The 16,386-nt window shown below is 39.9% G+C and overlaps 1 protein-coding gene across 5 annotated transcripts in view; it reads right to left on the bottom strand.

Moving 5' to 3' along the window:
* The window catches only part of SAMD3 (sterile alpha motif domain containing 3), a 42,365-nt gene extending 28,208 nt beyond the window's left edge, over nt 1-14,157 (bottom strand). For 2 of the 5 annotated variants that reach the window (XM_025294554.3, XM_025294548.3), the window contains exons 1-4: nt 13,973-14,101; nt 13,694-13,793; nt 12,874-13,042; nt 9,972-10,079 (exon numbers count right to left, since the gene is read on the bottom strand). In XM_025294554.3, the coding sequence (XP_025150339.3) occupies nt 9,972-10,079; nt 12,874-13,042; nt 13,694-13,793; nt 13,973-14,017 (422 nt within the window). In that variant the 5' untranslated portion in view covers nt 14,018-14,101. Of the gene's footprint in view, nt 1-9,971; nt 10,080-12,873; nt 13,043-13,693; nt 13,794-13,972 lie in introns of all 5 variants that reach the window. The other 3 variants (XM_006069496.4, XM_025294550.3, XM_025294553.3) reach the window with 3 other exon arrangements.
* Nucleotides 14,158-16,386: the final 2,229 nt, after the last annotated feature.

The following is a 16,386-nucleotide window of genomic DNA, read 5'->3' as shown; positions in this document are numbered from 1 at the left end:
ATTCTTCTAGGTTCATCTTAGGTCTTCTCCCCAGGTAGATTCTCTTCCCCTCTCTCCTGACTCTCTGGTGGTCTTCCTTGTCTAAATCCCCCACATGGCCTGGTCCAGTACTGGCCCCATGGGTACTCACCTATATCTTGCTTTCTTACCTGTTTTGATTTCCCTAATGCCATTGTCAAATGAAACAGTTGTTGTACAGTTCTATAACCATTCTTTAACAGTTCTAGAACTATAACTGCTATATAGTTATTTAGGAACAGTTCTATAACAAAAATGTTATATAAAGTTTCAGGAACATTTGAGAGAGATGTAAAAATATTAAATATAACATTCTATGACAGATAAAGACAGTCATAAATTGCCTAAACTTGTATTTTCACACATGAAATTGACAACTTTTGAAAAGGGGAGTTCTATTATATTAAAAACAACCCACCCATGATAAAGGAACCATTGAACAGGAAGGCATCAAGCTGACGTGCTAGCGGAGAGAAGTGTGATATCACTAAGTCCTCAAGTTTGAGATATGAAAATGTGTGGGACCCAAATGCAAGAGAGGCAGATCTGGCGATTGGAGTAGAGTCCTCTGTTTACACAAAAGATACCTAAGAATTAGACTATGCAAACTTCATAATAATCAACCACCATTGAGAAAACCCTCCCAAAGAAGTTTTCTCACCAGGCTTTAGCTACATCCCATGTGGGTTCTTTATAGAACCAAGGGCAGACTTCATGTCACACTCAACTGAATTCTGGTTGACTTTTGGCGTCATAGTCATGAATCAGGTCTGCTGCTTCTGTTAATGCTAAGTGGCTTCAGTCATGTCTGACTCTGTGTGACCCCACAGATGGCAGCCCACCAGGCTCCCCAATCCCTGGGATTCTCCAGGCAAGAACACTGGAGTGGGTTGCCATTTCCTTCTCCAATGCATGAAAGTGAAAAGTGAAAGGGAAGTCGCTCAGTCGTGTCCCACTCTTTGCAACCCCACAGACTGCAGCCTACCAGGCTCCTCCGTCCATAGGATTTTCCAGGCAAGAGTACTGAAGTAGGGTGCCATCGTGTCTACTTTCCTAAAATTTGGGCCACAAATGACACTTTTCTCTAGGGGTCCCCAGCTTGGAGATAATCTGTTACCCTGAGGGACTGTGATGCTTTTCTAGTCCTGCAAAATGGTATTGCTTTCCGGTCCTTAAGGAAGAAGAGCATGAGACAAGTGGAAGCCTTTGCTGCGAAGAACAGCCATTCTCACTACCACGCTTGGTCTTCATATGTAAAGAACCACCTCTATCAGTAGTAGCATTCCCAGCATCGAAGGAAAAAGCAGTGATAAATACTGTGCTCTCCAGGGACTTAATGGAAAGACTGTGTTCCACAAGCCTACATTCATTTTATTCTTTTCCACACAGAAACTTGCAAACTCTACACTGAAAATGGTATATATCAGGGTGCCCAGTTTTCTATTATCAACTCTGGCATATCAAACTAAATACCATGTAACCACATCTAAAAGCTTCAATGTTTTGGGAACATAGAAGAAGAGAATGGAGTCAAGTAAGAGAAGGAATAGACATCTGTTTCAAGATGCTGTCATCTGTCATCTAACTGTAGGACATGAAAGGACCTTATAATACATATCTTCAAAACAGGGATCGAAGTTCACCAAACTACAAAGTTCAACAGAAATGTTGCTTCTGTGTTAGTAGGCCATACTCTGTGAATCACCTGCCTTACTTTACCTAGGCAAGACTTTCCACTGCTAAGAAAACAAAGTAAACAAGTTTTTGAAAAGCCCAATAGACAGATGCATGTCAATGAGCTAGGTGAGATGCCATCTCTGAAAATATAGAACGATGTCACAGCAAGACATGCACGGACTATGAAGGAAATGCTGTTTTCCTTCAGCTGCAGCCACGAGTAATTCAGAAAATGTTTGCTCCACATTCTCATCATTTGATGTGTGCTTTTAATTTGTGTTTTATAGCTCTGGGCTATCACAGCTGCCATTTAATCTATGAAATTTCCAGAGGAATTTAGTTTCTGAAAGGCATGTGTGAACATGTAATCAAGCAGAAAGCAGAGGTAGAGATGTGGCTGGCATCAGGCACGGTGCTGTAACACAGACAGACAGACACCTCTTAAATCCTCCCTGTCCTTGGTTGCCAGTGAGAGATTCAAGGAGCCAGGAACTTTTGGGGTTTGACTAATCAAGAAAAGAAGCATAAAATAAATACATCTTTTATTTCTCCCTGTTCTCCAATTCTTCTTGGTATTGACAGATGGTCAAAGACCCAGAAATGTGACCTTACCCTCAATATTTACACTTATTAGCATGACAGTCACAGAAACATATCTCATAGAGCTATCATGTCTGAGTCCCTCTTTTTCTTTTTTATTTCTCATTCATAAAAAAGAAAAAGTAATGAGACATTACCTATGCAGTTGTTGCAAAATGTTCAGTACTACAATTTTGTAGTTCATAATTATCAAAATCGGGTGGTTCAGGGCAGTTTCTTATTAATCCACCTGTATATGACTAGGCTTTTGAACCCTGACCTCATGTAAACAGTTTATATTCTCAGAGCATCTGCTAAATAGGGATGAGCCTGGAAAAATTCACTTTTCAAATCTGGCCCACAGTGCTGGTTTTATGTGACTTTTGGGGCCAAAAAAAGAGACTGACTTAGTCTTGTCCCAACTGTGTGCCATCTAGGCTGTGACTTGCCAGTTCCTCAACCATATAGCTTCATACAAATAAAAGTTTCCTATTTCTAAGGATTCAAGCAACTTGATTTATACCAAAGTAGCATTAAACTGGGTGGCTTAAGGGGCTTCCCAGGTGGCACAGTGGTAAAGAATCTGCCTGCCAATGCAGGAGATGTGGGAGATGCAGTTTCGATCCCTGGTTTGAGAAGATGCCCTGGAGTAGCAAATTGCAACCCACTCCAGTAATCTTGCCTGGAAAATTTCATGGACAGAGGAGCCTGTCCATGGAAAATTTCAGGAAAATGTCCAGGAAACTTTCATGGACAGGTTACAGTTCAAGGGGTCACAAAGAGTCAGATACGTGTCAGATATGTAGTTGATCTGACTGAGCAACTACACATACACACACGGGTGGCTTCAAGAACAAACATTAATTTCTCATGGTTACAGAGGTTGGATGTTCCAGATCAGGGAGCCAGCAAAGCTGGGTTCTTGGCAAATGTGCTCTTCCTGGTTTACTGAATATAGTAGGAAGACTGTCTTCCTACTGCGTCCTTACATGCCAAAAAGAGAGCAAGTTAGCTCTCTGATCTCTTTCCTTTTTATAAAAAAATACTATTTTTTTGGCCGTGACCCACAGCAAGTAGGATCTTAGTTCCCTGACCAGGGATTGAACCTACACCCCCTTGCAATGGAACCATGCAGTCCTAACGACGGCACCACCAGGGAAGTCCTGTTGGCCCCTTAGCCTCTAATAAGAACACTAATTCCATCCATATGGAGTCCATCCTCAGGGCCTAATTACTTCCCCAAAGCCCCTCCCTCCAAATACCATCATATTGGGATTAGGGTTTCAACATATGAATTTTGGAGAGGCACAAGCCTCTATTAATCTATTGTACACCCAGAAATGCCTTGCTGCTGCTGCAAAGGCTGGTCATAAGACAACACCAGCATCACTTAGGGCACCTGTTGGTGCTGGATCTCAGGTCCCACTCCCGACTTACTAAATTAGAATTTGCATTTTAATAAGATTCCTGGATGATTTTTAATTATATTGGAGCTTGAGAAGCACTGGTGTAGGGCCCTGATCTATTTCATTTAAGTCCTCCAGGAAATTCTCATGTACAGTCACAGTTACAGAGCACTGTCCTGTCCACTGGCACAGCACAGGGGCTTCTCGCCTCCTTAACACCACCCCTCTTCATTTCCAGCAAGTCCATTTTCTCTGCCTCTATCTCTCACATTCCAAAAGCACATATTCCAAATAGAATGTCCTATTCCATTTCAGGTGCCTGTACCTTTGCACATGGTATTTGCTTTTCTAGAAATGTTCTTTTCTTCTCTTGCTCCATTTTTCTTCAGATGAAATTCAAATTATGTTTCAAATCCACCCCCCCAACCCCGCTGCCTTCAGTTTTTGAGAAGACTTCCCCCAGGGGCCTTCTCCATACTTACTTCTCTAAAAGTCTCATTTATCTTTCTTTCTGTGCTATTTCTATACCCTGTGCATTTCTATTTCTGTGTCTCTTTCTCAATATTGCAGTTATTAACTTCTGTATCTTTCTTGTCAGAATCTGAGTTCCCCTAGGCAAGGACAAAATTGCCCCCACTTTACCCACTGTCTATATAATATCTAGTTCATGGTTTATATTCAGTAACTTTTGGACTGAACAAAAGGGAAGAAGAGACTAGAAATCAAGTTTACTTTAATCTCTCTGAAGACATCCTATTAGTTAATAAGAATGAGCAGGAGTCAGAGTTATTTATCAGTCACAACAGCCTAGTTTTCCCTGCAATTCCTGTTTGGCTGTGTCCAGATAGCCTCCACTGAAGGAAATTTCTGTTCTAACTTGATGAGCCAATGTTCCTCATTTCATTTCATTTGGGTCTCTGCTCAAGCAACATCCAGTCAAAAGTTGAAAGACTGCCCTGAAAACCCTCCTGAAGCTAACACACACATGCACTTACATACACTATTTCCTCTATTTGCCCCTTTTTTCTTCACCTTATTGGCCTTCATAGCACTTAAACATATTTACAATGTAATATCATAGGTATTTATTATTTCCTCACTATTAGAATGAGAACTCTGTGACAGGGGAGGCTTGGTCTGCTCTGCTCTCCACTGTATCCTCTGTGCCTCCCAGGGCCTGGCATCCAGTAAGCACTGGGTAAATGTTTACTATGGAATGAATGGACGGACCCTGACTCAGGTAAGAAATCATTAAGTCAGCAGTTCCTAAGGTGGGCCCTGTGATGTTAATAGATGTTACACAGAGAAAGAATTCTGAGCCAGACAGAGGGAAATGGGTTTTCTTACTGTGGGATGCTTTATAGCATTTACTAGGTCACTGTGCAGACTCTTGAGAGCCCCTTGGACTGCAAGGAGATCCAACCAGTCCATCCAAAAGGAGATTAGTCCTGGGTGTTCATTGGAAGGACTGATGCTGAAGCTGAAACTCCAATACTGTGGCCACCTCATGCGAAGAGTTGACTCATTGGAAAAGACCCTGATGCTGGGAGGGATTGGGGGCAGGAGGAGAAGGGGACGACAGAGGATGAGATGGCTGGATGGCATCACCGACTCGACGGACATGAGTTTGGATAAACTCCGGGAGTTGGTGATGGACAGGGAGGCCTGGCGTGCTGCCATTCATGGGATCGCAAAGAGTCGGACACGACTGAGCGACTGAACTGAACTGAACTGTACACTGGGAATGTCCAGTCAGGGACTAGACTTGGAAGGTAATACGTCCAAAACACACAAATCTTAGGCATGGGTGTTCTATACACCTGTAGGGTAGGAGATGAGGGATGTAGGACTGCACTCTAGTTTCACTGACCTGGGATTCAGCAGCTAAGTGTGACAACGTATCACTTGGGTCCATCACCCATCACCTGGGTGGACTTGGTGTACTTTGAACCTCCCCTTGTTATGTGATGGATAAGATACACACACAAAGGTGCTGCTCCTTATTTTAGCTGTGTATGTGGCATTGCCTACAAACAGTATGTCAAGTGTGGACCTACTAACATTTGCCCTCTTGAGCATAGGTGGGTAAGATCATTCTACAGTATTTTATAGTAGTAGCCAGACCCAGAAAAAAGTCATCATTAAAATAATTTTAAAACATGTGTGAAATTGTGACTAATTTATAATTACACCCAAAGGCTGAAGCAAAACATCTGCACACACATATATTTAAAGTTCAGGCCAAGTGTTTTTAAAGTGGCATTTAGGATACCTCTACCTGTTTATCTGATTTCATGCCTTATTAGGTACCAAAAGGGAAACAAACAGTTTCGAACAGTGTAGAGGAAAAATAAAGAACGGTGTTGTAAAAGAAAAAATATCTTTCCAAACGATCGCCAACACATGCTGAGGACAGGACCTTATAAGCTTTCCATCAAGAAAGGGCATTTAAGCAATTCAGTAAAGAGCATGGGATCACCTATCACCAAAGAAAGCTGCTTCATGTCACAGCAGCATGTGTTTCCTTGGAACTTGGAATTCATCCACTGGGACACACACATCGTGTCAAGAGTCAAGGTCATGTGAATGTCCTGCCTCTAGAGCCTTCTTTTACTTCTTGTCTGCAAATGATCTGGATGGAAAACACATGTTCCTTTTAGGGACCATAGGGGAAATTATCACAAGCATAATGACAGCCACCTTGTATGGGATTATAACAGCTGCCAGGTACCTTCACTGTTATCACACCTGCAGGTGGGGGTTCCCATCACACAATGTGCGGAGACCCACTGGACAACAAGTAACAGTCCGGATTCCCACCCCAGGTGTGTGAGATCCCACCCCAGGTGGCACTTGATCCACCATCCTTTCCCACCTCATTAAAGCACATGGCTTCGTGAAAGCCTTGTAGCCAAACATCAGCTTACTAGCCTGTTATGTATGAGTGGCCCATAAACTCCTGGGGTTTAATTCTGTTCAAAAAATGAGCACATTTAGCAGGAATTGTATGAAAAATGTCTAAAGAGAAATTGATGCTATTCAAATATTTATGCTGTCTTGTAAAGGTGTGTTCAGTCTTTCATTGGACCATACATCCTCATTTCAAATAAAAACTCTGTTTGCCAGGTACTATGCCAAATGCCCTGCTCACAAGGGAAAAAGGGTATGGCTTTTGCCCAGGTAGCACTTCTATGGCAGGAATACAGACTTTAAAGTGATCAGTTCCATTATCTAGTCTTATAAGTAAAGAAAGGGGTGTGTAGAGGATGCTACACAGTAGAAAAAGGGCTCCTTGCCTGAGCTGGAATATCAGTGGCAGGGCAGTGGGTGGTTTCCTTCAGAAAGAGGGATTTTTGAGCAGAATCTTCAATGATGAGCAGGTAGAGAATGGAAGAGAAGAACAGAGCCTAACACAGAACTGTGCAATAGGCTCTTAAGTCAACACCTGTTGAATGAATAGCACCCTGGGCAGAAGGGCAGGAGATAGGTGATTTTTAGAAAATATTTGTTTATCTGGCTGTGCCAGGTCTTAGTTCTTAATTGTGGCATGCAGGATCCTTGATACTTGTTGCCACATGAGGATTTCTTTTTGTGGTTGTGGCATATGAGCTCTGTTGCAGCATGTCAAATCCAGTTCTCCAACCAGGGATCGGATTTTAACTCACTTGGCTGGATGATGGAGCCCCTCTCTGAGATAGGATGTGGGAGGGGAGAAAATCTTCTATCCCTCCCCATTCCATAGCCCTGAATAAATGGCAGAAGCAGAGCAAAACTATCTAAAACAGGTACCTCTGCTTTGTCCTCATCTGCCCACACATAGCTGACTGCCCAGGAGGGGACATCTGCCCTGCGCTGGAACCCCCTAGTTCCTCTTCGCCAGATACTGAAAGGCTGAGTCTGTTACCTGGGATGATCTGAGCTCTTTTCATGGAGAATGTCCTGGAGGCAGTGCTGTGGTGAGCCTGCCATAGGCCAGCCAGTCTGAATGGGACAGAGTGTACGTGAATAGTAGGATAAATCCATCCTCAAAGGAAGAAGCAAGGGCATGAGGCAGATGAGGGAAGCAAAAGAGAGATGGAGATGGCCATCACGTGGCTCCATGAGAGTGAGGGACAGCTTGACCCCTGGCTTTCCAGCACCAGTGTCTCAAACCCAGTCACTGGGTTCTAGCGAATTTGTATTTCTTACACTTATATATACACTAAAGCAAGAAACATGAGTTCAGTTTTTGGACATGTTTAACTGTGGTGCTTGTGATGAGCAGCCGGTTGGCACATAGATTAGAAGACATTTTATGATTAGAAGAAAGATATGAGACTCTGGTTTCCAAACTCTCCTATTTTTCTCCATTTCTAACACAATTCTTTTTTTTTCCTCCTCCATGCCAGACACTGTAAAGAATGAGAAATACCCTGAAGTACCAGTTGTGCTTTTGATCAGCCATGTGAAAAAACAGGCATAACAATCTGACTCAGCCAGCATTGCAGGACCATATAAAAGTGGAATATCATCAGAGGGCTTAGGAAAAAGAAGGGACCCAGAGAACCTGTAGAAAGGGGCATCCTCGTCTCCCACTGGCAGCAAGAAGGGAGAGGAAAGAGGTCCTCAGCAAAGTGAGCTTACTCCCTGGAGCCATGCTGAGTAGACTGTGGTACTCTGAGTGCTTTCCAGGGCTTCCTGTGCTTAGCACTGAGCAGGTGTTATCTATCTTTAGATAATGGTCCTCACATTATGCCCTGTGACAGAAGTATTTGTGGTTATTATTCCCATTTTTCGGTTTGAATACTGATTCACAGTGGTGTCAGGGTTGGACTGCTGGGGCTAATTGTTGCTCTTCTTGTCTCTACTGAACAGTCAGAGAAGGGACTGGCAACTTTTGGCAGCTTCATGAAGGGGTAGTTGAAGACTCCCGACTGACTCCACACGCCTGGAACCACATCAAAGGATGGCACCGGGAATCTACAAGCACCCATGAACAGAAAGGAGGTGAATGAAGCCACCATTAAAACATATTTACATCTTCTGAACCACAGTTCAGACCAGGAAGACCCTGGGGACCAAGTCCTACCTAGGATATTGTCTCTACCTCCTCGTTCATCACCCCCAAGTGGGAGCCAATGGTGTGAAGGAAAATGGATTTTACCACTTACAGAGCTGGAGCCTTTGAGCCCAGGGATGAGAGTGCAAGGTTGCAGGTTGTGGAGAGAGAAAGAGAGCAGAGAGGACACCCAGAGAGAAAGCCCATTTGCAAGAGCTCCTGATCAAAGGTGTCAGGTTTCCCTGCACTCACTCACAGGGCTGCTGGGGCTGGGCGGCCAGGGGCTAAGGCTGCTGCCTTTGGTCCCCTGAACTCCCATGCTGATGGCAGTATATCCAGTGCTGAGGCAAGAAGAGCCCATTTGGGAAACTAGATAGAAGCCCCTTGACTTCTCTAAATCTCAGTTTAACTCAATTCACAAGAAAGAGAGAATAATACTGACCTGACCGGACTGCTGCGTGGGCTAAATGAGATGATAATGGAAACTGAAACTATAAAGGATGACACTCTGGCTTGACTATCGCCGGATTATATGGTGCCAGCTGACATCTCTCCTTTCCATGACAGTACACTCAAAGAAAAGCATTTGCTCAGCAGCTGCTGAAAAGAATAGGTATCAGGGTGATGCCTGAACTGCACAGGGCAGGTGGCTGGGAAATGCTAGGTTGACTACCATGACTCTTGGACCGTATCTTACCTACAGTCCCCCTCAGGACTTTAGTGCCACATTCCTGGGTCTGTTTCTCTAGATATATAGTTTTCCTCTGTTCCAGTGTAGCCCATATGTTGAAATACTACAGCTCATAAAACCCAGTGTAGGGATATAAGGAAATGTTTAACAAAGCAGTGCCTCCATCAGGAATGGTCAAGACTGTTAATTCAAATTAAAAAAAAAAAAAAAAAAAGACTCTGCAAAAAGCTAATTCTATAAGACACTATTTGCAGAACAAATTCCATCTTTGTGGCTACTGCCAATCACTCTGGACAGTTTATGACAGAAAAATCATCTTTTTCCTTAACAACGTGTCCTTGAAAGATGCATAATATCATCACAAAACTTAACTTGTTCAATGCAAAGATAAAAAAAATGACCTTCATCTCTTACCAAATACCTTCATCACTTGATTTACAAAAATCCCTTCCAGAAAAACAAATAGTTTCCACTTAGAAATACATTTAAACATGAAACCTCATAAAAATAAAGACAAATATTATCAATTGGCTTTAAGATGTTTAGAAGTTGTCCATCCCACCTCTGTTTCAGTACTCTGTGGTCAATTAATCCGTTACCAAGGTTGTCAGCTGGATAGAAAGATGGCATCTGCTCCCCACCACTGGCTGGACTGGAGGGCTGTTCATCCCTGTCACCAAGAAAGAAAAGGTGGGTCTAGGGTATTCAACTGTTGCTGTCATAGTGACTCTGAAGGTATAAATCAGCCCAGAGTAAACACTATGATCTGTGTCCATTCCAAGCTCCACATTAGAGTCATGACTAAGAGGATTGAAAGAAAAACCCTCTGGGGCTATCTCACTCACTAACAGTTGATACATGCTGGGAGGTGGATGATGCCAGTTCACTGTGCTGTTTTCACTCATCTATCACATTTAAAGATGGCATTATTGATAATCCTTTCCTTTATGAAACAATGGTAATAACAGAATATACCTTTGTTGATTAACATTATTATTTGGCAAAAAAAAAAGAAACTCTATATCAGATCCTTTCTCTCTTCCCTGCCGTCTAGGGGGACCTTTTATTATTTGTGGAATTTCATGATCTTTGAACCACTCTTCACTAACTCCCTCATCTTCTAAGTGATACAAGTGAAAGGAAGGCAACTTGCTTACCTCCACAAGCTACTCAGTAACAGCACCCATTACCTCAGGTTTCCAACTTTCCAACTTCCTGTCCAGTGATTTTTCTACCGGCTTCAACAAGAGCAACACAAAAGCAACTGGATATACTCCTTCCTGTTATATATTCCTGTCATCTGCCTAAGTCTGAGTTGGAGGCCAAGTATCCTGTCCATATGTGGCCTGTAAATTCTTTTTCAAAGTAACATACCAGGCAACTGTTAGCCACTAAATGAAATTTACACTCAAGTTGGAACCCATCTGTAAACTCTGACTAGGCTGCCACTTTATAAACTCTTCAGAGGGAGTCCTAAGCATCATTTATTCTACCCACTTCATTTTACAGTTGAAACTAAGAAAAGTCAAGCAAATCTCCAAGGTTAGATGAGTAGCTAATATCAGAACAGAGATTCGTAATCCAGTTTTAATACCTAGCTTCTGGGTTCTTTTTACTACACCAAATTTCCTATCTTTATTAAGAACTTATTAAAATTATTTAACTAAATAAATAGCACATTCTTATACATTTTTTTCTATTACTATGACTCCCACATATATTTGTAAAGTGCCTACATATTTGACAATAAGCAAATATAGCCAATAAACATTTTTACTAACTATAACCTATAAACCTACTTGAAATTGTGATTTTGCACCAGAATAATTGAATCTGAATGTAAAACAGCACAAACCTTAGAGTCAACTATTTACTGGGTAGAATGAAGAGTCCCCACTCAGCCCCTGGAAAACCAATGTTCTAAGTCATGGTTACATTTCAAAATGGCTTTATAAACCACATTAATAGTGCATAATATTTAACAAAAGACTATATTTTAGTGTGGGAGAAGGAGGAGATATTTTCTCAAAGATTATGATACTCTGAACATCAGTGTGATTAACTTTGGAAGTAAGTATGTATTATTTTTCACAACCTAGAGATGAAGCAAAAGGAGTGTCAACATTTAACGCAATCAATCCAAGTCAGTGGTAGGACCAGGAATGATGCCCAGACTTCCTGGCAGTCCAGTTAGTTCTCATTTACTAGAGAACATTTTAAACTGCTTTGCAGTGGAAAAAAAGGCTGTCAGTTTTCTTCCAAGCTGTGTCTAAGGCAACATCAAGATTCCAGTCAACTGAGGGGAACTTCCAGCTCAAGAGTCCAACTGACCCAAGAATGCTGGGAAATTACTTTGAGCTCTAGATGAGGTTTACTCCCTCCCTGTGCTGCAAAGGAGTAAGGGCATACAATGGGAACTGCATCAAAAGTCACAGATCTTTTACACAGATGTGTCAAAACAGCATTTAGAAGAAATCCCTCGAATAAATCAAATGGTAGACTCTCCAGACCAAATGTGGGCCATTCCTTCAAGCTGACTTATCCCCCTCCTTGTCCCAAATATCCAAATTCTCTAGAAATCAAATTACCTAAGTTAGAGCTCTCTAACATTGCATTGCTTATAAAAAAGCAAGACAGAAACATAAGAGTTTTACAGATATTCTGGAAAAAAAAAATAAAGTAAAAACATGGAATGGATTTCATCAACCATCATAACCTTATTTTAAAAATTAATGAATAATCAGAATGTAGTAATTATTTAAACTTAGAAATCTGGCAAAAAGTTTCAAATATCAAAAATCCAAATCAGAAAGCCTGAATGATCCTGGGACATAGATTATAAAGTGAAATTTTTAATTTTATAATTTTTGTTATCATTCCTTTTCATGGCAGAAGTCAATGATTTAAAAAAAAAAATAACCTCAAAACCATCACAAATTTTTCTACAAGACTTCTCTGGGATGCTACCACAGCATTCAGTGCTCCAAGAACACTCTTGAAATCCAGTGCAGCAAAAATCTTTAGCAACTCATATTATGAAGGCCTCTGGAAGAGAATATAAATTAGTTACTGTAAGGAATCCTGGGCAAATAAGTAAATACACACATAAATAGCTTTGTGGAAAGCAAAGAAGCAGAAAAAGATGCCTTCCTCAAGTCTTAGCTTTAAGACCTAAGCTCAGGAATTCATTTCTGCTTGTGTTCTATTTTAACTGCTTGTTACAGAGATTTCTATACAGGAACTTCAGGCTTATAGGTCTTCCCTAATAAATGGAGTTGGAGTTTAAAAACCTGGTGCATTAAAAGAAAAGGTATCTTGATTTATAAAACTTTGCAAAAACTGTTACTGTACACACAAGCTGAAAATGGTCACAATTTTCAACAAAGTTTAAACTCCATATGCCATGCTACAGCCATCTTAGGGAAAGCACAGAATCAAAAATAAGGCCATTCATGAACACTTACTCTGCTTGTGTGACCGGGGCTGTTTCTCCAGGGGACTTCAGCTCTTGACTCTTCTGCTTATATTTTTTAATTAAATCCATTAGAACAGCCTGGTGCCCAATTTTCTTTACCAATTGCTGAACCATCCGATCATTAAGTGCTAGGAGAGCAGCCCCACTTACTTCTTCCTCTGGGAAAAAGAGAAAAAATCTCTACCTGTCTGCTGGGTAAAATACTGTAAAACACGGCACCCTGAGCAGGCAGAATTATTTCTCATGTTAAAAGGAGCATCTAAACTTGTGCTCTGCAGTTATAAAATTATCTGTGTTTTTGCAAAAATAGAACACTAATATTGCATAATTCCAAATGCATGTCTGTTCCTAAGAAAGTACTGCAACATGGAGTCACAGTAAAATTTTTTACATTCACATTAATGCCTCCCCTCTTCTGATTCTACCATTGTTTTCATAAGGAAAAAAAATCTTTTTGGAAAAGTATTCTTAATGTACCTCCCAGGCAATAATCAATACTTGTAAATCCAACACTGTACAGAGCCGCCTAAAAATGCACTTCCTGGACAAAAGCAATATTAAATGTATATATCAAATGTGTATTTTAAGTAACTCAAGATTTATTTTGAATTCTTTTTGAAATAATTAGATTTTCTCATGGATACTAGGTCAAATGCAAACTCTGCTACAGTCGGTAAAGAAATGAAAGTTGCCTCCTGTAGCAACTCCACATCAATGTTCACATGCATTAGGAAAAAAGAAATCAGTGACAGAGGACACTCAATATCTCGACTGCTCAATTAACATTTTTGAAAGTATAAACAACTCACCTTGAAACCTATGTACTAGCTCTCCTAAGTTTTTCTCCACCAGCCAACTGCAGACCTGATCAACTGACCAAGTTTCCATGGCTGTATCCTGTAAATACACCTGTAGAATAAAAAGAGGAGTCTTCAGTTTTTCTTTCTGACTGTTGTTCTTCTGTTTAATTATAGCAATCAGCAGTCTAAGCCTTTCCTTGGCAGACTCTTTGAGGCTCTCAATACTAAGCTTCTTTAAAATTATTGTTTTCCGAATACACATCTAAAAGTTGCTAATAAAACAAATACCCATTTTGAAAATGAGACCAGTTTGAACCTATTTCTTAGTCTCATTTCTCAAATTTCTTCACCTTCTCCTTTTTTTCCACAGGCATCCCTCAGGTTTACTAACAGACAGCTAGAGACATACAATGGTACTCAATCCTGTACCATTAACACCCAGGTTTCTTCACAAAGAAAAGAAAGGTGTGAAATTCACCACTCTAGTCTTATCAGGAAGTGGTTGACATTTACAAAAGGGGTGGGCAGGGGAGGAAGGGAGGAAGGATGGAAGGATCAGATAAAAGCCTGACAGAGATACCTAGTAAACCCAGACTGATTAACCCCTTGCAGCTCCCAATCCAGGAGAGAGAGTTGTAACTGCTTCTGATTGCTTCCTTTTAGCAAGAGGACCAAGTAGGAGCGAAATTCTCAAGAGTCTGAATGTTTCCTTTCTTTCAATAATATTCTTACATATTCCACTCAGTTCTAGAACTTTATTGAAGACCATTATGATTCATAAAATAACTAGTACGATCTAGCACATTGATTGAAAACCTAACAAAAATTAGTTGGTAGATTCAAAATGGGAAAATGATTCAATATGTCAATAATTCTAAGTGAAAGAGGTATATTGTTTGTAAGATATATTCTTTAACTATTCAGTTATACTGTCACTATTCTTTTCTAACCATTTGAAAACTTAAAACAAATATGCCTATTGCAATAATTTTTCTAATCTCCCTTAGGCAGCCCATCCTGTTTTTTGTTTTTGTTTTTTAATAGTTCAATCCAAATGACTTAATGGACTGGAGAGAAACTGAAAAAACTTAAAACATTTAAATCTTTTTAACATTACTTTCGATTTCATTTTTCAAACCAAACGATATAGATTTCTTTGTACACTGACTCTCCTATGAAAACAGAGGGAAAAGCTAATCTTACAGAAATGAAATCCCAAGGAAAGATAAAAAGAGTCATTAAATCATGTATTTAAATTTTATTGCTAGAAGTTCTCCAAATAAATATTATTGTATTCTTCATTTTTGTGTATTTGAATAAGTTACAATTTCCAGCAGTTAGAATGGTGGCAAGGGAGAACCTGATTCCCTTTCATTCTTGACAATCTGAAAAGATAACAGACTTCAAAAATAATTTTCTAAAAAACAAGGACACTTCAAAGGAATAAACCACATTCCCATAAGTAGTCAAGAATACCGAGTTAGAAAATTGAAAACAAGGGTTAAATGTAGAAGAACGTCTTTCCAAATTACAGCAGTGGATTTAATTTGCTACGACAACAGTAGCCACAGAACTCCTCCCCTAGGCTAAGCAGCAATAGCAGGGTGTGAAAAGTCATTATTTGCGAGACTCTGGTGTAAATTAAAAATCACACCTTCCTGTCACACTTCTGGCTTCCTTGTGAAGAGTAGGACTTAGAAAAAAAAATAGAAAAGAAAGAAAAAAGACAATTCTCTAAACTTCAAGATTAAAAGATATGCAGAACAGAAGATACTGCCCTGCAGCCGTCGATGGATAAAAGGAAATTTGAAAATAGAATGAATCCTTGAAAACCCCCTTATATTTTTAAATTCCTAGATTCTGAAAAATCTATTTCTGGGAAAAACAGAACACTTATCAGATTATAACCTCATACAAAATAATAAGATTAAAATTAGTATAGTATAACATTTGTTTTTCTGAACGTTTCATAAAATACACTATCACTGCCTAGACAATGTAACATCTTTAAGTACAAACCTTACAACTTCCTCTCACATAAATAATGGATATATTATTTATGATCTTATGCATCATAAAGGAATAAAAGATATGTCAAAGGAGAAAAGACATCCAGCAGCTTTATTGCATGTCCAGTATTTTCAGAAACATCTGAATATTTTGAAACGCGAGGGCAAGTATGATCATTACTTATTATAAGACACAATAGTAAAAAAAATTAATAATAGTATTCTTTTGGGATACTCCTGCCAAATAATTGTCATTATTTGATTACATTATATTTCAATTAAATAAATTGGTATTAAATATTAAAGAATCTCATCTAACTAAAGCCAGGAAGAAGTAAGACTTTAGTTAAGCAACCTAAATGTGGGCAAGTGTTATTTAATAAACTTGTTAAAACTCCAGAGGAAAATAATACTGCAAACCATGGATGTGGTTTATAATCTTCAAGAGCAATATAACATATAACAATATCAGCCACAAATAAACACTTTTTAATAAAATGCAAAAACATTTGTCTCTTTCCCTTCTGTTTGCATTTTTACTTTTATTTTCCCAGAGTTAAAAAACTGAGAAAACAAAAAGATTATTAAAAGCTTTGATGGCAGCATCTGCCCTCTCTTGAATCAAGGCGTCATCCTGCTCTGGGAAAGGACATCTCCTGCCATGGTTAGACTTGAAAGAACCAACCATTTAGC

The sequence above is a fragment of the Bubalus bubalis genome, chromosome 10 (genome assembly GCF_019923935.1).
Source record: "Bubalus bubalis isolate 160015118507 breed Murrah chromosome 10, NDDB_SH_1, whole genome shotgun sequence".
NCBI classification, from domain to species: domain Eukaryota; kingdom Metazoa; phylum Chordata; class Mammalia; order Artiodactyla; family Bovidae; genus Bubalus; species Bubalus bubalis.
This window is presented reverse-complemented; position numbering and strand designations above follow the sequence as displayed.